Source organism: Mus musculus, chromosome 8 (genome assembly GCF_000001635.26).
Source record: "Mus musculus strain C57BL/6J chromosome 8, GRCm38.p6 C57BL/6J".
Classification (NCBI taxonomy): domain Eukaryota; kingdom Metazoa; phylum Chordata; class Mammalia; order Rodentia; family Muridae; genus Mus; species Mus musculus.
The window spans coordinates 55,042,054-55,064,333 of record NC_000074.6 but is presented as its reverse complement, the minus strand read 5'-3'; the positions used below and the strand labels follow the sequence as shown (position 1 = coordinate 55,064,333).

The following is a 22,280-nucleotide window of genomic DNA, read 5'->3' as shown; positions in this document are numbered from 1 at the left end:
CCAACAAAGATAGAGAACTTCAGACCAATTTCCCTTATGAATATTGATGCAAAAATCCTCAGTAAAGTTCTTGCTAATCGAATCTAAGAACACATCAAACCAATCATCCATCCTGACCAAGTAGGTTCCATCCCAGGGATGCAGGGATGATTCAATATACGGAAATCCATCAATGTAATCCAGTATATAAACAAACTCACAGACAAAAACTACATGATCATCTCGTTAGATGCAGAAAAAGCATTTGACAAAATCCAACACCCATTCATGATAAAAGTCTTGGAAAGATCAGGAATTCAAGGCCCATACCTAAACATGATAAAAGCAATGTACAGCTAACCAGTAGCCAACATCAAAGTAAATGGTGAGAAGCTGGAAGCAATCCCACTAAAATCAGGGACTAGACAAGGCTGTCCAGTCTCTGCCTACCTATTCAACATTGTACTAGAAGTCCTAGCCAGAGCAATTAGACAACAAAAGGAGATCAAGGAAATACAAATTGGAAAGGAAGAAGTCAAAATATCACTTTTTGCAAATGATATGATAGTATATATAAGTGACCCTAAAAATTCCACCAGAGAACTCCTAAGCCTGAAAAACAACTTCAATGAAGTAGCTGGATATAAAATTAACTCAAACAAGTCAATGGCCTTTCTGTACACAAAGGATAAACAGGCTGAGAGAGAAATTAGGGAAACAACACCCTTCCCAATAGTCACAAATAATATAAAATACCTTGGCGTGACTCTAACTAAGGAAGTGAAAGATCTGTATGATAAGAACTTCAAGTCTCTGAAGAAAGAAATTAAAGATGATCTCTGAAGATGGAAAGATCTCCCATGCTCATGGATTGGCAGGATCAACATTGTAAAAATGGCTATCTTGCCAAAAGCAATCTACCGATTCAATGCAATCCCCATCAAAATTACAACTCAATTCTTCAATGAATTAGAAAGGGCAATCAGCAGATTCATCTGGAATAACAAAAAACCTAGGATAGCAAACTCTTCTCAAGGATAAAAGAATCTCTGTTGGAACCACCATGCCTGACCTAAAGCTGTACTACAGAGCAATTGTGATAAAAACTGCATGGTACTGGTATAGTGACAGACAAGTAGACCAATGGAATAGAATTGAAGACCCAGAGATGAACCCACACACCTATGGTCACTTGATCTTTGACAAGGGAGCTAAAACCATCCAGTGGAAAAAAAGACAGCATTTTCAACAAATGGTGCTGGCACAACTGTTGGTTATCATGTAGAAGAATGAGAATTGATCTGTTCCTATCTCCTTGTACTAAGGTCAAATCTAATTGGATTAAGGAACTTCACATAAAACCAGAGACACTGAAACTTATAGAGGAGAAAGTAGGGGAAACCCTCGAAGATATGGGTACAGGGGAAAAATTCCTGAATAGAACAGCAATGGCTTGTGCTGTAAGATCGAGAATCGATAAATGGGACCTCATAAAATTGCAAAGCTTCTGCAAGGCAAAAGACACCGTCAATAAGACAAAAAGATCACCAACAGATTGGGAAAGGATCTTTACCTATCCCAAATCGGATAGGGGACTAATATCCAATATATATAAAGAACTCAAGAAGGTGGGCTCCAGAAAATTGAATAATCCAATTAAAAAATGGGGCTCAGAGCTGAACAAAGAATTCTCACGTGAGGAATACTGAATGGCAGAGAAGCACCTGAAAAGTGTTCAACATGCTTAATCATCAGGGAAATGCAAGTCAAAACAACCCTGAGATTCCACCTCACACCAGTCAGAATGGCTAAGATCAAAAATTCAGGTGACAGCAGATGCTGGCGAGGATGTGGAGAAAGAGGAACACTCCTCCATTGTTGGTGGGATTGCAAGCTTGTACAACCACTCTGGAATTCAGTCTGGCGATTCCTCAGAAAATTGGGCATAGTACTACCGGAGGATCCTACAATACCTCTCTTGGGCATATATCCAGAAGATGTCCCAACCTGTAAGAAGGACACATGCTCCACTATGTTCATAGCAGCCTTATTTATAATAGCCAGAAGCTGGAAAGAACCCAGATGCCCCTCAACAGAGGAATGGACACAGAAAATGTGGTACATTTAAACAATGGAGTACTAATCAGCTATTAAAAAGAATGAATTTATGAAATTCCTAGGCAAATGGATGGACCTGGAGGGCATCATCCTGAGTGAGGTAACCCAATCACAAAAGAACTCGCACACTATGTACTCACTGATAAGTGGATATTAGCCCAGAAACTTAGGATACACAAGATATAAGATACAATTTGCTAAATGCATGAAACTCAAGAAGAACGAAGACCAAAGTCTGGACACTTTGCCCCTTCCTAGAAATGGGAACAAAACAACCATGGAAGGAGTTACAGAGACAAAATTTGGAGCTGTGACAAAAGGATGGACCATCTAGTGATTGCCATATCCAGGGATCCATCCCATAATCAGCTTCCAAACACTGACACCATTGCATACACTAGCAAGATTTTGTTGTAAGGACCCAGATATAGCTGTCTATTGTGAGACTATGCTGGGGCCTAGCAAACACAGAACTGGATGCTCACAGTCAGCTATTGGATGGGTCACACGGCCCCCAATGGAGGAGTTAAAGAAAGTACCCAAGGAGCTAAAGGCAACTGCAACCCTATATGTTGAACAACAATATGAACTAACCAGTAACCCGGAGCTCTTGTCTCTAGCTGCATATGTATCAAAAGATGGCCTGGTCAGCCATCACTGGAAAGAGAGGCCCTTTGGACTTTCAAACTTTATATGCCCCAGTACAGGGGAACACCAGGGCCAAAAAGGGGGAGTGGGTGGGTAGGGGATTGGGGGGTGGGTATGGGGGACTTTTGGGATAGCATTGGAAATGTAAACGAGGAAAATACCTAATTATATATATATATAATAAAAATGTTTTTAAAAGAAAAAAAAGATTGTAAGATTGTAAGTTCCTATACTTATAAAAGTTTGTTGGTAACGTTAATGCAAACATTTCTATGTCACGTTGCCTGTAAGAAAAGGATAATTTAGATTTAAAATAAAAATCCTAGGACCTTTTTCTTCCATTTCATTGCTCTCACCTTGATATTTAGAATCAAACCAAGAAATCATTTTTTTGTTTTTGAAAATACATTACTATTTTTTCTGAGTCTGATAAACCCTAGAAACAGCAAAAACAAAAACAGAAACCAGGAAGAAAACATAAAAAACAAATTGGACAAACATTTTTTTAACTCCCTAAAACCTCATAAATTGATTGTTCCTCAGTCTTTTTACATTGGATGTTCACACTCAAATTTTTTTTTCTAAATGTTGAAGGGTCAGATCCCCTCAACTGAAATAAGAATCTTCCCCAGGTGGGATCCTACTGCCTTGAAAAGACTACACACACAAGGTGAGGAATGAACAAGACAAACAGAAACCACTGCAGAAACTAAGAATAAGTACACAAAGTACACAAGTGTATTTATTACATTTTGCAAGCACTTTGTTCTACATTTCAAAAACGCCACCATCAAGCTGTTGGCACATTTATGTACAAAACAGATTACTTGTAATGCCTGCTACAAAGCACTCCATGAAAATACAAACTCTAAAACCAGAAATAAAAGTCAAAATGTCAACATCATTACATAAATTTAAAAGACAGTTTTAAAAATCATCACACACTGTAGACACAGAACTGAAACACTATAATATAGAATTTAAAGAAGCCCATTAATACTTTTGCTCAATATCTTTAATACTGCATATATCAGAAAAATGTTGAACCATTAAGATAATCTAAGTGTTAAAAAGCAAAAGGACCCCCAAATTAATATTACAGAATGCATAATCATGCCACAGAAACGCTAGTAATACCCCCTACCTACTACAAGAACTTGTAAAATTACTGATGATGCATGACTAGTAGTTGTACAAAGATTGTTTCACTCAATAAATTTTATTGGGAATGCACTTACACTGAAGGAGGAATTCACAATGGTCAAATCAGTGCACAATACTACCTAGGTTTATACACTGACAAAATTTCTTGTCAGGCTACATCATTATTTTAAATGACATTTCACAGCATTCTTGTAGCATTAGAAAGAATCAAAAGAGAGTCAAGGTTAAAACAAACACGAAATTTGGTCCATTAATACTGATTGTTTTTCTTTTAAAATTTGTCTGATATAGGTACTTCTTATAAATGAATGTGAATGAACATTTGGTTAAAATGACTTACTTGAAATAAAAACACAAAATATATATCACTACACTCCCAAACAATACATTCTCTAGTGGCCTCTGACCACCCTTTAGAAACACTACAGGTAAACCAACATAGATTGGAAGGCTGCAAGCAAAGCTATTATATTAATGGAAGTCTTTTCAAATATATCATACACATTTTAAGAAATAGCTTACAGAGGTGCAATCCGTTAAAAGTTTTAAGTGGGTAAAACAAGTCTTGAGGGTTTAGTGTGCTTATGTTTAAGATACCACCTTCATAAAGGTAATTAATTTTCCACATTAGCATATTAAAAGATCCAATCCAGCCACTGCATAAATCACAAAAAAAGATCACTCTCCAACAGTCCACAGTAGTTATTTCCATGATAATTGTTTCTATACTAAACTTGAAAAGGTAAGCCTGGTGTCACAATCTTAGGAAGGCAACTGGCCATGCATTAGCATTACTGTTTCTACATGCTCACAACATAAACATGAGTAATCAGAGAAATACCTTTTACGAACATCAAGAAAAAAGAATACAATGTTAACAAAGATAAGAAGCACTTTTTTTTAACCTACCCTTAGAAATTTTGAAATTGCACCTTAGATGGATGAAAACATTAACCATGGCCGATAGCCGTGTGGCCACTGATCTCTCCAGACTGATTCCCATATCAAGCGGAGTCATCATGATACCATCTCTGTCTCTCTTTCATAATGTACAACGGTCCCTTTGAAGGTTACCTGTAGTTAAACTAGTTACTGAAATCAAAACTAAAAAGTATAAAAAAAGCTATTTTCTCTTCCAAAACATAAGAAACAATGCAAAAAGTGTTATGTGTGATATGTGGGAGGTGATTAAAAATCAAACAAAGATTTGCGTTGGACAATGTTAATATCTTTGATCATACAGAAGAACTAAATCAATTTGAGAGGTTAAAAAAAAAGACTGAATAGGAGCTTGTAGAGGAGATTTGGTCATTCCAATTTAACAAATTAGAAGATGGAATGCTCAACAGCAAAGAGTTATACTCAGGTGATTCATTAGTCACCCTGCGCATCTTTGATGAGTAGCATTCTCGTTTTGCTCTTCACAGGTTGGATGGTTGGATGGCCCTTAATGAAACACCAATGCCTTCGAGTGGTAAGGAACAGAGAAGCGTATTTATGTGTACGCATTGAGCCGCTCTTTGGAGCGAGTAGAATGGATGTCGTGCAGCTCCTGCTCTTCCTTTGACTTGATGTCTTCGTACTTCTGCATGCGGCAGGCATCTTTCACATAGGCCCAGTTGGCAGACAGAACCATCAGGTAGTGGACCTGACAGAGACAAATAATTTATTCTGGAAGTCTGTTCACTCTCAGTAAATTGTCACTGTGACAATTAAAAAAAATCAATACCCCAAACTATGTATGAATACAGCAAAGGTTCACACTTTAAAAGGTTCACGTTTGTATGAGAAGAATGCTGCGGCTGACACGGTTTCCTCCCAATCCAAGACTGAATATAAATGCTCTTTAATGTTTCCTGGTTATGCTATCATTTGCAACGAAAATGCCAAGACTCCATGTTTCATCTTCACTTTTCTGTATCTGTGCTCTAAATTACATAAGCAGAAATTTTCTCTTACATAGTTTGTGTTTTGAATTTATATTGTGGTGAGAAGAGTGTTCTCATGAATTCTAAAACAAACATGTATTTAGTTACCAAGAAATTGTTTTAATAATTCATTTCCAATTGCTTTCTTATGATACTGGGAACTAAAATATAGAATATTTTTCAGATGGATCTATATTAATGTACATTCACAATGAGCAGAAGGTATTATATTAAAAAATAAATCACATAACCCAAGTCTGGTAGTATAGGTTTGTATTTGCAACTATTCAGTAAGCTATAGAGGGGGATCATAGATGTAATGCCAACCTGGATAAAAGTTCAGGTCAGCTTGAATACCTTATTTAGACCCTCCCCGTTTGCCTAGCATTTACAAGTTCGTAGGTCTTATCTTCAATACTGCGAAATGAGAGATCTCAATATTGTAAAAATCAATGGATAAGTTCATTAACTTAAGTTGTACTTTCTTTGACATTAAAAATACACGACATGTTTTTATTCACCATTAAAAATTAAAATACTATGTAACTTAATACTCAATCAAGAATACAATCAAAGAAATGTAGTCTATCAATTTGGGAGTGGAAGAGTGTAATGATTTGAATAAGAAAGGCCCCATAGGTCAATATGTTTGAATGGTTGATCTTCAGGGAAGGAAATTCTTTGAGAAGGATCAGGAGGTGTAGCCTTGTTGAAGGAGGTGTTACTAGAAATGAGCTTGGAGAGTTCAAAAGCTCCTGCCATTTAAACTATCTCTCTCTCTCTCTCTCTCTCTCTCTCTCTCTCTCTCTCTCTCTCTCTCTCTCTCTCTCTGCCTATGGATCAAGTGTAAGGTCTTAGCTACTACTCTAATGCCATGCCTGTATGCCTATCTGCCTGTCTGCTTGTCTGTCTGCTGCCACACTGCTTGCTAGGGGAGTCATGAACTTTAGCATCCTGAAAAGATGAGCTCCCAAATTAAATGCTTTGTTTAATAAGTTGCCCTGGTCATGGTGTTTTGTCATTTTAATAGAAAAGTAACTAGACTGGGGACATGAGAGGCCTTTGGAGAAAGGCATCTGGAAGGGGCTGGAGGGAGGACAGGGTAGGAGGAAGTAATGTAATTCTATTCTTAGAAAAATGGATGGATCTGGAGGATATCCTCCTAAGGGAGGTAACCCAATCACAAAAGAACATAAATGATATGCTTTCACTGATATGTGGATATTAGCCCAGAAGCTCAGAATCTTTCTTAGAAGGGGGAACAAAATGCCCATGGAAGGAGTTACAGAGACAAAGAGTGAAGCAGAGACTGAAGGAACAACCATCCAGAGATTGCCCCACTTGGGGAGCCATCCCATAAACAACCACCAAACTCAGACACTATGGCAGATACCAACAAGAGCTTGCTGACAGGAGGCTGATATAGCTGTCTCCTGAGAGGTTCTGTCAGTGCCTGGCAAATACAGAAGTTGATGCTCACAATCATCCATTGGATGGAGCACAAGGTTCCCAATGAAGGAGCTAGAGAAAGTACCCAAGGAACTGAAGAGGTTTGAAGCCCCATAGGAGGAACATCAATATGAACTAACCAGTACCCCGAGAGCTCCTTGGAACTAAACCACCAATCAAAGAAAACACATGGTGGAACTTGTGGCTCTAGCTGTATATGTAGCAGAGGATGGCCTAGTTGGTCATCAATGAGAGGAGAGGCTCTAGATCCTGTGAAGGTTCTATGCCCCAGTATAGGGGAATTCCAAGACCAGGAATGGGAGTATGTGGGTTGGAGAGCAGGGGGAGGGGGAAGGGGATAGGGGATTTTCTGAGGGGAAACTAGGAAAGGGGATACCATTTGAAATGTAAATAAAGAAAATATCTAATAAAAAAGAAAAAATAAAAAAACACAAGTCATGAGACCAACTGATACTAGAAGAGTACAGATATATACATATCATAACTACCCTAAATAGTGAATATACTAATGAACTTATTTTGTTTTATAGCAACATATTAATTAATTAATTAATTAATTAATTAATTAATTGTAATATTGGTGATCTATTCAAGGCCTTATGCAGGCTAGGCAAGCATTCTACAAATGTGCAATACTAACTGCCCCTGCTTCTAATTTTTGTGACACCAAAATGTAGGGAGAAATAGAATCTGCTTTGTTATTTTTTTTTTAGAACTTATTATTTCCTTTGAAAGTTTACATTTTGTTTACTATAAGCTGAGAGTCCCTTAAAAGAAAGTGCTGTGGATGCTATCCCTGAATACTATGCTCTTACATTATTATGCTCTTACTGTCCATGTGTGTGGATCAGAAAAAGCTTCTGAATGCTTGAATGTATGCATAATTTTGATTATATAATTCACAATGAAATTTACGGTACCTCTAATTTTTAGAACAATACTGACCAGTAAGAATTAACCTTAAAAGAATATTTCACATTTTAACACAATCTTGTACATTCTTTCTATTCACATAAAATTTTATATGGTCAGTGAGATGGCTCAGTGGGAAAACAAACAAACAAACAAACAAACACATACAAACAAAAACTTTGCAGCCTGATGACTCCAGTTCAAATCCTGTAACCCACATGGGACAAAAAGAGAATACGCCCCCCCCCCCCTATATTGTCTTCTTACTTTCATACCTTCACTGTGGCACACCAGCTACCTGTCCCCAAATACATCAGTGAATTTATTTTAAAAACTGTTCTTTCAATTTAAAAATCCTATTTGTTTTTATTTTCTGTGTATGAGTGTTTTGTCTGCATCTATGTGTTCCATGTGGATGACTGCATGGAGGTCGGAGTAAAGTGTCAGATTCTCTGCTGTAAACTGTGTTGTGGTTGTGAGGACTTGAACCCACTTTCTCTGGAAGAGCAACCAGTGCTGTAAAAACTGATCCATATCCCCAGATCCCTCCCTCACTCTACTGACAATAACATCTTATATAGAAAATATATGAGAAACAAACTATGCATTCAAGCAAGTAACATTGTATTTCAAACTATTAAGTTGGTCAATCATTGAGCTGTGAAGGACTTACCATAGCAATAACTGCTGCTCCAGCTCCAGCAAGTGCCACAATGAACAAGTGGAAGGTCATATTCAGCTGCAGAAGACAGAATAAAACAGAACAACACACATACAAATCAAAGTGAGTCACTTACATAAAGAAGAAAGATTGCAACTGCCACTATTATTACATAAAAGAATCAGTATTATCATTAACAAGTGTGAGCTCTTGACAAGTTGTGTGTTTCATCAACAGTAGCATTAAAATGCCCTCATCTTTCACATCACTTAAATCAGTACCACTGAACCAATTTACTATGATGTCATTACAATAATGAGATGTCATTTAAAATGATGGATTTCAGTAATTTTATAACAATATAGTTATGAAATATATTTATAATTTTAAACTTTTAAGATGAATTTCTAGAATGCCTCAAGCATTTATAATCATTTTATTTAAATATACAAATAGCTTTTATACTCTAGTAGCCTGCATAAAACACACAGCAAGCAAAATAATCTGTGATAGAAAAAAATCAAAATACATTTAACTATAGTACATTCTTAAATATCAAAGTGTGTGGTCAAATTCTGACAGAAGTAGAGTGCAAGGATACTCACCTCAGTAGATTCACACATCCTCAGGAAGTTCTCAGAGGCAGTACAAATTTTCTTTTCCTCTCCAATTGTCACAATCCCTACAATATGGAGAAAATTGTAAATTAGCATTAAATATGTTTGAAAGAGCCTCAAGAGAGAATCATTTAGCTGACAAACCTCAACAACTTTCATGTTAAATTGTGGTAAGCAACAATGGAAAAAGTTATTATTATCCATAATAACTGTGCCTAGAATTAGGACTATGAGATATGAAACTAACCCAGCAATTTAAACATTTTTATTTTCAGAAGAGCTGAGCTGAATCTAACTGCTAGGTTGTTTAGATTTGATTGTAGCTAGTGCATTTGTTTTGGTCCATTAGTGTAATGAACCAAATATGGAAGTATCACAATTATTTTAATGATTATGCCCCAGGGTGTATACTAAGTAGATCAAGTTGTTCAGCTTCTCCAAGGCTTTTGTCAGTTTATAAAGACATATTACTCAAATAACTGCCCCTTCTTAGGGCCTATCAAAACCAGTGTCATTAACAAGCAGGAGTTAAAAGAAGTTGCTCCTTCACTCATACCAACTCTTGCCTGTTGACCTATAAACCGACTACATCAGGATCACCCACAGGACTTTTCAAATCTTTTCATCTCTACACTGCAGCATATCTTTAGCGCAGAATCTATGAAATTTAGTTCTGGAGTGCTGCAGCAAACTCGTAGGGAAATAGCTCAGTCATAAATTGCTTGCTTTGAAGGCTCAGTGACTTGAGCTTGATTCACCTGATCCATACTAGAAAAATCAGTTTTATGAGGTCCCATTTGTTGATACTTGATCTTACAGCGCAAGCCATTGCTGTTCTATTCAGGAATTTTCCCCCTGTACCCATATCTTCAAGGGTTTTCCCTACTTTCTCCTCTATAAGTTTCAGTGTCTCTGGTTTTATGTGGTGTTCCTTAATCCACTTAGATTTGACCTTAGTACAAGGAGATAGGAATGGATCAATTCCCATTCTTCTACATGATAACGGACAGTTGTGCCAGCACCATTTGTTGAAAATGCTGTCCTTTTTCCACTGGACAGTTTTTGCTCCCTTGTCAAAGATCAAGTGACCATAGGTGTGTGGGTTCATCTCTGGGTCTTCAATTCTATTCCATTGGTCTACTTGTCTGTCACTATACCAGTACCATGCAGTTTTTATCACAATTGCTCTGTAGTACAGCTTTAGGTCAGGCATGGTGGTTCCACCAGAGGTTCTTTTATCCTTGAGAAGAGTTTTTGCTATCCTAGGTTTTTTTTGTTATTCCAGATGAATTTGCAGATTGCCCTTTCTAATTCGTTGAAGAATTGAGTTGTAATTTTGATGGGGATTGCATTGAATCGGTAGATTGCTTTTGGCAAGATAGCCATTTTTACTATATTGATCCTGCCAATCCATGAGCATGGGAGATCTTTCCATCTTCTGAGATCGTGTTTAATTTCTTTCTTCAGAGACTTGAAGTTCTTATCATACAGATCTTTCACTTCCTTAGCTAGAGTCACACCAAGGTATTTTATATTATTTGTGACTATTGAGAAGGGTGTTGTTTCCCTAATTTCTTTCTCAGCCTGTTTATCCTTTGTGTACAGAAAGGCCATTGACTTGTTTGAGTTAATTTTATATCCAGCTACTTCATTGAAGCTGTTTATCAGGCTTAGGAGTTCTCTGGTGGAATTTTCACTTATATATACTATCATATCATTTGCAAAAAGTGATATTTTGACTTCTTCCTTTCCAATTTGTATCCCCCTGGAGCTCGTGTCTCTAGCTGCATATGAATAAGAAGATGGCCTAGTCGGCCATCAGTGGAAAGAGAGGCCCATTGGTTGTGCAATCTTTATATGCCTCAGTACAGGGGAACTCCAGGGCCAAGAAGTGGGAGTGGATGGGTAGGGGAGTGGGTGTGGGAGCATGTGGGGGACTTTTGGGATAGCATTGGAAATGCAAATGAAATAAATACCCAATTAAAAATAAATAAATAAATAAACACGATAAAAATTACAAATTCCAAATAAAATAAAATAAAATAAAATAAAATATGCTGTAAAAAAAAAAATCAGGATCCGCTGACAGTGAGAAGTATAGACCTGGGACCCACAGGCAGGATAGCCTGATCTGCTTTGGAGGTATCAGAAATGTGAGTAAGTAAGTCTTTAAAAAAAAAGGTGGAGGGGAGGAAATGGAAAATACTGAAAAATGACCCCCAAGGATGTTTTCTAGCCTCCAATACTATGCATATAGAAACAGACATTCTCTATTGCCACATTAGTAGTTAATATATGGGCTTTTAATTTTTAAAATAAGTTGTTTATTGTATGTGTATGAGTATGATCTCTGTGTGTGTGCATGTGTGTGTGTGTGTGCATGTGTGTGCATGTGAGTGTAAGCTTGCAATGCCTGTACCAAAATTTACAATTGGGGACCAAAGGAAAACATTGTGTCATTGGTTAATCCTTTTAGGGCATGAAAAGAAATATGGATTCATGTTGCCTTTGGTCTCTACTGTTGCTTGTATGTTTGTTTATTTTTACATATATCCATGAAATAATAACATATGATAAATTAAAGCATGTAATGCCCCTTAGGCATAGCATGTGTATGCATATTCACATAGTCTTGTCTTTATTGTACTATTTTAATCAATTCTTTGATAACTTCATATAATGCATTTTTATCATATTCACACACACACCCAATCTACTCCATGGAGTTCTATCCACTGAACTTGATGTCCTCATTTCTTTATTAAACTCAGGTCCAATTTGTGCTGCCCATATACTTTTTGATATATGGTCATAACTGGCATGTGGACATCTACCAGGTGCCACAACCTTAAAGAACACTTATTATCCGTCTTACAGTGGCTTTAAATGGTAGCCAAGGGTGGAACTTCATTCCCATATTGCCCCTTCATACTGCTATTCTGCCCACTTTAAGCTTGCACAAGTATTGCACATGTTATTAAAATTGCTGTGAGCTCATGTATGTAACTGTCCAGTTGTGTCTGGTAAACACAGTGTTTTTGTAGCAATGCACTGCCTGTGGCTCTTACAACCATTCTACTCCCAGAGGTGGTATGATACATACATAGCCTTCAGGGCTGAGTACTCTACAGTATCTTATTTTCTGTACACTGATCATTTGTGGGTCTCTGTGTTTATCTCTATCTAAAATAACAAAACAGAGTCACTAATCTATGAGCATAGCAATGTTATTTAGGACATGAACTCACAGGAGCTGTGATGGCATATACAAAGGCTTCAGAATACTAAGTCAGTCAACAATCCCACCATGGTTAAAGGAAGAGATCATAAACTCCTGCTACTAGGATCTAGTAGTAATTTTGATCACTGCAGGTGGAGGAAGCCTCAGAGTTTATATATTTTAATATATTTTCTGATAATCTACTCATGCCAAAGGGAATGGCCATACAAACTCATACACATAGTTGCAGCACTTGCTAGATTCACTGGGTCTTAAGAAATGTTCATGCTGTTACAACCACTATGAGTGGATGAACACATGCTTTATAGTGATATAGAAAGCACTAAAGCCTTGGATCCTAGTTATTTAGAGCTTTTGGACTAATACCCACTTATCAGTGATTGCATACCATGTGTATTGTTTTGTGACTGGGTTACCTCATTCCGGATGACATTTTCTAGGTCTATCCATTTGCCTAAGAATTTCATGAAGTCATTGTTTTTAATATCTGAGTAATACTCCATTGTGTAAATGTAACACATTTTCTGTATCCTTTCCTCTATTGAAGGACATCTGGGTTCTGTCCAGTTCCTGGCTATTATAAATAAGGCTGCTATGAACATAGTGGAGCATGTGTCCTTATTACATGTTGGAACCTCTTCTGGGTATATTCCCAGGAGTGGTATAGATGGGTCCTCAGGTAAAACTATGTCCAATTTTCTGAGGACCTGCCAAACTGATTTCCAGAGTGGTTGTACCAGCTTGCAATCCCACCAACAATGGAGGAGTGTTCCTCTTTCTCCAGATCCTCGCCAGCATCTGCTGTCACCTGAATTTTTGATTTTAGCCATTCTGACTGGTGTGAGGTGGAATCTCAGGGTTGTCTTGATTTGCATTCCCCAGAGAACCAAATAACCCTATTAAAAATGGGTTACAGAGCTAAACAAAGAATTTTCAACTGAGGAATACCGAATGACGGAGAAGCACCTGAGATATGTTCAGCATCATTAGTTAGAATGCCAAGTTTTCCTGTCTTATCTTAGAGGATAAGGAAGTGTATCTTCCTTGGAGACCTTCATACTAGATATCTCAATTAATACAGTTAACCACAGATCAATGATGTAAGGGCACAGATACCTGATTACACTTTAAAGAGGGGCTTTGAAATTAGGAAAAGGAAACCTGTTTTGACCTGGTATTTTCAGAAATTCCTATCTGTTTTAATTTACAAAATGCCCTGAACTACATAGTCATATATGTATATGAAGTTACATACATGTTGTTTCTAAAGCCATTTACAGCAGTTTAAAGGCAGCTGTTCAAAGTGATTTTTGCTGTGAGGCCCACTATCTACTTACCAAACTGACGCAGATCCAAGCAGAGATTTGCTCCCTCCACTAGAGTGGTGTTCCGGCAGATGGTCCACACATTGAAATACATGTACACGGGCAGTGAGGTGAAAGCTGTGACTCCCAGCCAGGCCAACATGAAGAGGTATGTCAGCATGATAAACTGCAACCGGGAAAGGGTGGAGAGAGAGAAGCCACATGAGCTACTGCAAAATGAAGATTGAGAGTAGTCTGGATCTTTAAAACAAACACACACTGCTTCTAGAACTGTGGTGTACACATGCTCAGAACAACACTGTTAGGAATTATAATATGAGAATTTGAGATTATTTCTTAAAATACTTCATGAGAATTGAGATGTAAAAAGACTTATTGTCCTCCATATCTACTAACTCTTCTTAATTTATTGTTCAATACAGTAATAGATGGATCTCATAGTATTTTGTGACATGAGGGCCAATTCCTAAATCTTTGTTTGTCTGTCACCTCATCTCTTTCACAAAAACGTTGAAAATGTCTGTTAAGCATCAGAGCATGTTCCTGAAAGGCAATGTTCTTCAACTCTAACATCAATATACTGTCTGCTACTCTGTATATTGCCTCCCAGCATAGTTCAAATATAAAATAAAGGTCTATTTTCTTACTTAATCTTTAATAAAACATTGGCCATTGTTATTATGTGTTTGTGTGTGGGTTTGGGGCAATGCCTGGTGCAGTACTATATAAAGGTTAGATGACAGATATATAGTCTTATGAATGTACTAGATGTGGAGCTATCAATATATTTCTACACTATAGAAACACCACTCCCCCTTTATTTAAACATGTTAAGTAAGAGATATGTGGCAATGAAATAGAAATGGCTAGTATTAGGGATAAGACCAAACTTTCAGAATTAGAGTTTCTCAGATTTGATGCTATTAAAAATTGGATCAAATAATTATTGGTTGTGAGGATTGCCCTACAAATTACAGGATGTTTAGCAGCAACTCTAGCTTTATGTATGGTGTCTCAGTTGCCCAAAAAAAATTTCTCAACATCTCCCAAATTAAAAAAAAAAAAAATCCCATAGTGGAAGTGGAAAGGGGTGAAAATAAAAAGCCAAAGGAGAGGAGATGCAAACCAATTATGTCTATTGCCATTTTAAAAATGACATGAGAAAGCATTAAATTATTGAAGATATTATGTTTTAAAATTATACTGTGTGAAGTTTAATGCAGAAAATCATTAACACTGTCTAAATTACTTGAGTATAAGCCTGAAAGGGGCATTGTACAAATAATGAGCACTTAGGGAAATTTAGAGAAATATGGCCAAAGCATAGAGAGATGTTAATAGCATTGCCTTATCAGCTCACTGTGACAAACATTAATAAGCAATAATTTATAAATATGTTAACTGCATGAATCATTTCCAAGTTAAAACTATTTGAATATAAAAGTTACCAAAATATTCTATGAGATTTTTTGATTAAATTTAAAATTAGGGTTATAAAGTTATAAAGAGTCAAAAATGATAAAAAAAATATTTCCTGGATAATATGACTAATGTATACCTAAATTACAGTTTCCTTTTTCTGCTCAGGCATGATCAAGCCTGCTTTTCAGAGCAGGTGTCATGGGAGTGGGCAGGCACAACTTCTGCAATTGACTACATGCTACATAGCCACTGAGGGGGCCCACGCAGCTGCTGCCAACCTTCTGGTGTGTTAGTGTGACTGATGACACAATTGCTACTATTGTTGAAAACTAGTGTGGCTCATGATTCACTTTAAAAATAGATATTCAAGATTGCTCTAAAGACATTTGAATGACAGGCAGACAGTTATCCGTATATAGATGTGCAAATTCTTCCGTGATTATTTTTACTATTTGATGATTTTTACCATTCTGAATGAGATGTCACAATTGACTGCAAGTGTCTTGCTGGGTGGGACATTCTGTGCCATTTGAGATCAGCTGCCAGACTCTTTCCATTGTCCGTCTACTGCTGTAGCATTGTGGACTCAGAACTTTAAAGATGGTCCTCATTCTGACAAATATGTCAACCATATTCAAAGAACTAAAATTGCTTTCTAAGGCTCAGGGAAGCACTGCTGTGAGTTATCTGAACAATAAGAAAGCTTATCATTCATTAAAATCATTATACACTATGTATAAGTAGAAGTTGAATTAATGTCAGAAACTAGACTTTTTGCAGAGAAATTATTTAAGGGTCACTGAGAACTGAATAAACATGTTTTTTATTTGTCTGTTTGTTTAACATCAATCCAAGATCTTCATGTATCTTATTTCCTCTGAATCTGAAATTTAGTATTACCAATTCAAAGAATTTACGTGGCAATCCCTTTTTAATGCCCTTAAGTCATATTATTGAACTTGTAGTTCATGGATATGCAGTCAGAGTTTCCCCCAGGCAGAAATATGTGTCTGCAATTAAGCCAGGTCAATCGCATAATTGGTTACAAGCTGTTCAACATAAAGATTTACAGCTAACTGGTATTTTTACTTTTTCATTGTGACTGAAGAGACAGAAATTTACATGCATATGCATTACCTATAGATTAGGGAAAGTATTTTCTCTTATTTTGTGTGGTGACTGAAGGATCATTAAAATAAGAATAAACCAATACACATTGCCTTCTGTACAAACTAAATTAGTTGCAGTGCATATGATTTGACAATTTTAATACCAACATTTCACAACAAAGACTTTTAATTTAGAACTCTTATTATGAAGTTGTAGGACTGCCATCCTTGAGGGACATGTCAAACAATGCTTTAAACAATGCTTTAGTTCCCTTCAGGTGAGTGCAAGCATCCATGTGATACTGAAATCAACCCATGTTTCATGCTGAGTGCAGAGAAATAACATACCCAAGCGCTCACACATCTGCCACAGGTGGTGATTTTGAAGTCTCCATAGAGATCTTTGATAGCCCCAGTTGTGAAGAAACCTTCTACCATCAGTAAAATGCCATAGACAAAGAAAGCAGCCGCAATGCCATAGATCACATACTTAAAGATGTCAATCCTGGGAACAGAAAAGAAAACCAAAACCAAGGTGATTTATTCCAATGGCTTTTGTCATTTATTTATAAAAAGCGATCCTTAAATGTTCATGGATCCATTGTAATGAAAGAAGGATTTGCACAGAGTCAAGTATGCAGAACCTCAGCTTGGATCACAGAGGAGCTATTGTCAGGGAATGGCTATTGGGAGAGGGAATGCCACCTTTATTCAGGGATATGTACACTGAGAGGCTGGCCAGATTTCTGTATATGGTCTCACACCCACATGCAGACAATATGAAGTGGAGTCAGTGAGTATTAAATTAAATAATAAAGAAAGAGAGTAAATGAGCTTCAGAGGGAAGAGTGGAGGAAGGTAGGGGAGGAACTGCAGAGAAGATGGCAGTGGACTGATTTGGATCTGAACACATCATATTAAGTAAAATATTTGATAATAAAACTGATATAGAAGAACAGCCTAATGTCTGCCTGTAAATTTAGCTCTGCCAACAAGATCTTTTGTGTATGTAGGCTTCTTTCTCATCCTCTACAATCTCTCTTGTTCTCTGGTCACATTAATGATGTATATGAAACAATGTTAGACATCTAATTTAATCACCATCCTTGTAGTGAGTAGCTTATTTTGCATAACATGAACTTTTGGCAATTCATCCATATCTGATTACATGTCAGGGTTTACTTTCAAAAGTAAATAGTCAATAGTAGTTCACTGTATATATACTATATTTTCTTTACATAGATATTCATGTGTGAACATGTAAGTTGTTTTATACTATGGCCTATGAAAGCTGATGCAATGAACATGGTAGACCATCTATACTTTGTCATTTCATTTGTTTTTAAGTACATTTGATTTAACTTCTATCATAAAATATCATCAGTATTTTCTGACAACAATAGTAGCAATAATAAAAAGGAAGAGAATTCTCCATGTAAATAACAAATAAACTTTCTTTTCTGCCAGAATCACAAATTAATATTAAATAGAAATGATCCAGAAATCTCTGCAGCATAATTCCTTGGAGGCTTATAACAATAATTCTTGCCTTCATGTAGTTGGTAAAAATATTGTAAAAAATACTAAAATTATATTTATAAAATATAAACATATTCACACACAGAGCTGATACATACTTGATAGCTAGAGTTAAACAGAAATAGATAATAATGGGCCAATGAGAGGTAATATATTTTCTTCCTATAGCTCTGTATTTAGGAGATCAATGATCATTAAATTTAGAAAAAGAATTAGCATGTTTGTGAATACGTTTCTACTTACAGATCTTTGTTTTGAAACTATCTATTCTGTGCTTATGCTCCATATAATATCTTCTTAACCCACAGAAGTATTTATAACCATAGTTGTATCCTATAGTTGAAGAATATTCTATGAGGGCTAATTTTCATACATTATCTCTACTAGTGAGTAGTTCAGTTCACAGTCAGTGTAGTAAGAATTGCAGATATGTTAACGAAATTCAGGTGTGGCGACACCACCAACTTGGTGCTCTATGTTCCTTACCCTAAGGAATAGATCATGTACAATAATTGGACTATATGCTTTATATGTCATATGCATATGACATTTACCCTTAATACAACCTCATTATCAAAGTAGCTGAGGAATGGATTTAATGAGTATAACAAAGATTTATAACACCATCAATAAACTTATTCATTTTCAATGAACTTCCCAAACTCCTTCATAATTATGATTTCTATGATTTTTACCTAAGAAGATTTTTACTCAGTTTTTAAAGGAGGAGAAACCACTCTAAAGATGGAGGCCAATTGGAATGATGTGGCTTCAAGCCAGTACCTGTAAGAGATAAATTGATGAACCTTCTCTAGAGACTTAAACAAGAGTCTTCCCCCACCACGACACCTCTATTCCAACTCCTAAACTTTACAACTATGAGAAAATATATGTTTTCATCTCTACTCCTTTTTCTCTTTCTCCTTATTTATTTATTTATTTATTTATTTATTTATTTATTTGGTTAATGCTAAGGATTGAACTTGGGGTCTCCTTGTGTATTCTACATAAGTTCTCCACATCTCCCCACAGTCCCATTCCTATATTTGAAGCCATAATGTTATTAATTTTATAGCAGTAACAGGAAATATACATTTCTTTATATAAATAGAAGCCTGGCAAGAATAATTCTGATACTGTCTCATGTGTTACTAGGTTTCAAGTCATTTACTAGAATGCACTGATTCGATAGTAGTGGTAGAGTATGTAATATCTCTTCTGAGTTGGGAAATAGCCCATTTCTGAGTAGCAAAAAATGGCTACTGCTTCCTAATCACTTGATTCCCATGTATTACTGAGCAGGAGATAAGTTCAAAAGTCTTTGCTATAGAAAATTGGAAGTTGCTTTTCCATTTTCTGCTGGGCTAGGTTTCATGAAATAATACAACTGTCTCCGATTTTGAAATTTACTGAAAAACCGCAATGATCCATAAAATTCATATTTAATAACTTTTCTTGCAGTAGAAGTAAAATAACCTTTTGCCTTATTTGACTTACATGCCCACAGTGGTATGGTTAAATGTAAATGCCACAATGTTGCCAAGAAGACTCCAGGAACTTTTCAATCTTACATGACCAAAACTCTATATTATTGAACAATAACTTAAATTTAGTCTGACCCTCCAAACCAGCTAATTTCAGTCAGATGTCTGGTTTTTTTTGTTTTTGTTTTTGTTTTTGTTTGTATATGAAATATACTGTTAGATATCTAATTTAATCACTGTCTCTGTGGCTCTTATCTTGTTTCACTTAACATTAAGTTTTTTGTCATTCATCCATGTCTTAGCACATGCCAGGATTAATTTTCTAACGATTAATCATAATTTACTGTCTATATGCTATATTTTGGTCCCCTACATATTCATCTGTGTATATTTCAGGTGTTACATACCCTGGCTTGTGAAAGTTGATTCAATCAACATGATAGAACAGCTATCTCCTGATTCCAGTTTTTGAGTAAACGTTCAAATTAATGTTGACACACAAGCAAGGGAAGTATGTTTAGAGGGAAATTTCTATGTTAATGTATCTTTCAATTATCCTATCCTTTAGATGAAGCTAAAATCTTGTAAGGAAAAAGATTTCCTAAGATACTCCCTTGTTTCACATTTAGTACAATAAAAATTGTTCCTAGAAATTTGCCAGTACATCACCTTTCCTTCTTGAACTATGACCCTAATGATGCACGCACAGTAGTGTACATTTCGAATTGAACATGCTTAAGAATGTACTCAGCTAAAATATGTATATGACATATATGTATATATAGTATATGTGTATGTATATGTAGAGATTATCTGAAAACAACATAAGGAAGGACATTGATATAGAGATAAATCTCATGCTACCTTTACCTGCTGCATGTAATAAATATTTCTTTGCTTTCTTATTTCCTAGCTGGACTTACTTTAGCTTTGCGTTCATGAAGGTCTGAACCCATTAAGTTTACTGACAAAATGACACTCTGTAATATCCCACCTCTCAGACTTTTTATCTCCTTGTAAATCCTTTCAAAATTCTCAATGTTTGTTTATAAAGCCATGTAAAATTAAAAAATAACATGTGCTTTCTGTGTAGAAATGGAGTAGAAAGAAAAACAGTTATCAGCATTTATCCTTTCAATTTCTTATATAAATTTTAATTCTATTACTTTGAAAACTTGCACTTCAGCAATGCATTATGACATTAAAAGAACTTATTTTCAGTGGTTTTCAAAGTTATAACATATTTTACAGTATGGGGGAGACACATTTTCCATACTCTCTACTTTTACCAGTGGTGTAAAGGATAGTGGCCTTCAAAGGTCACTCATGCTCAAAGGTGCTCATGAGGCCCTTTGTATGCTCAGAACGATTTTTCAGTTGTGTTTAATGATCACAGATAGGAAATATATCCTGAAGTAAAGGGATGGGTTCAATATAATAGTGTGAATCTTTAAAATGAAAGATGGAAGAATGTCACTATAAAATTTAGAGATTTCCAGGATGCCACATGCCTGGCTCTGAAGATGGTAAGGGACAAGGAGCCAAGAATGCAGGTGGCTTGTGTGAGATGGAACAACTCCAGAGATTCCAGATGGAGCCCAGTTTTGCCAGCATCTTGATTTCAGCCCATTGCAATAAACCTAGTAAGACCTGCTTCAGATTTTTGACCTCTAAAACTGTGAAAGAATCAATTTCTTAGTTTTAAGAATCATCATTTCTGGTTTTGTAAAAGCATCTTTTTTTAAAAATTGCTTTGTAAAAATGCACATTATTTGCCTATTATTTCAGAAGTCATTAATTCAATAAGATTTTTCTAACACTAGTTTTACCTATGAAATAAAGAATGCTCTGATCTCCAAGGCTAATCAGTAATCTACAAAAACTCTAATTTGTCTGCTATTGAACCATTATTATAAGTAGAAGGTGTAAGTGTTTAGTTTGCCTACTAACATTGCAGATGAGTAGAGAAAGTTTACAGACTGCCCTAGCTTCAAAGCCTTAATTTATCGTGCCTTAGCCTTATCTTATCTCCTTGATTCAACCATTAAAATATCAGTCCCTGTTTTACTTTTTAATAATTCCCAAAAAATAAACATGAAAAATAAAAATGTAGACATTATAAATTTATAAGGTTAGTTAGGAATAAAATGCTGAATCTATTTCAGGTTAGTGCTTACTTCACTTTTAAAGGATTAAATAATTCATAATCTGGGAAACTAATTTTGATACATTAATATAATGTCAATGATAAAATATCTTCAAAATGCACTCTGTCTGTAAATCCATATTATCAGATCCTAAACCCTTACTATTATTTTTTAAATAAAATATAGCCCTTAAAAAATAAATTATAAGCTAGAGAAAGTACCCAAGGAGCTGAAGGGGTCTGCAACCCTATAGGTGGAACAACAATATGAACTAATCAGTACCCCCACAGCTCATGTCTCTAGTTGCATATGTAGCAGAAGATGGCCTAGTCAGCCATCAGTGGGAAGAGAGGCCCCTTGGTTTGCAAACTTTATATGCTCCAGTACAGGGGAATGCCAGGGCCAAGAAGTGGGAGTGAATGGGTAGGGGAGCAGGGCAGGGTGGGTATAGGGGACTTTTGGGATAGCATTTGAAATATAAATGAAGAAAATATCAAATAAAATTTTTTTAAAATA

At 36.0% G+C, this 22,280-nt stretch overlaps 1 protein-coding gene across 3 annotated transcripts in view; it reads right to left on the bottom strand.

The window, feature by feature from the left end:
- Positions 1–3,455: 3,455 nt before the first annotated feature.
- Positions 3,456–22,280, bottom strand: part of Gpm6a (glycoprotein m6a) — a 281,445-nt gene continuing 262,620 nt past the window's right edge. For all 3 annotated transcript variants that reach the window (NM_001253754.1, NM_153581.6, NM_001253756.1), the window contains 5 exons: positions 16,943–17,099; positions 14,076–14,229; positions 9,486–9,562; positions 8,893–8,958; positions 3,456–5,557 (listed from right to left, as the gene is read on the bottom strand). In NM_001253754.1, the coding sequence (NP_001240683.1) occupies positions 5,405–5,557; positions 8,893–8,958; positions 9,486–9,562; positions 14,076–14,229; positions 16,943–17,099 (607 nt within the window). In that variant the 3' untranslated portion in view covers positions 3,456–5,404. The remainder of the gene's footprint in view (positions 5,558–8,892; positions 8,959–9,485; positions 9,563–14,075; positions 14,230–16,942; positions 17,100–22,280) is intronic.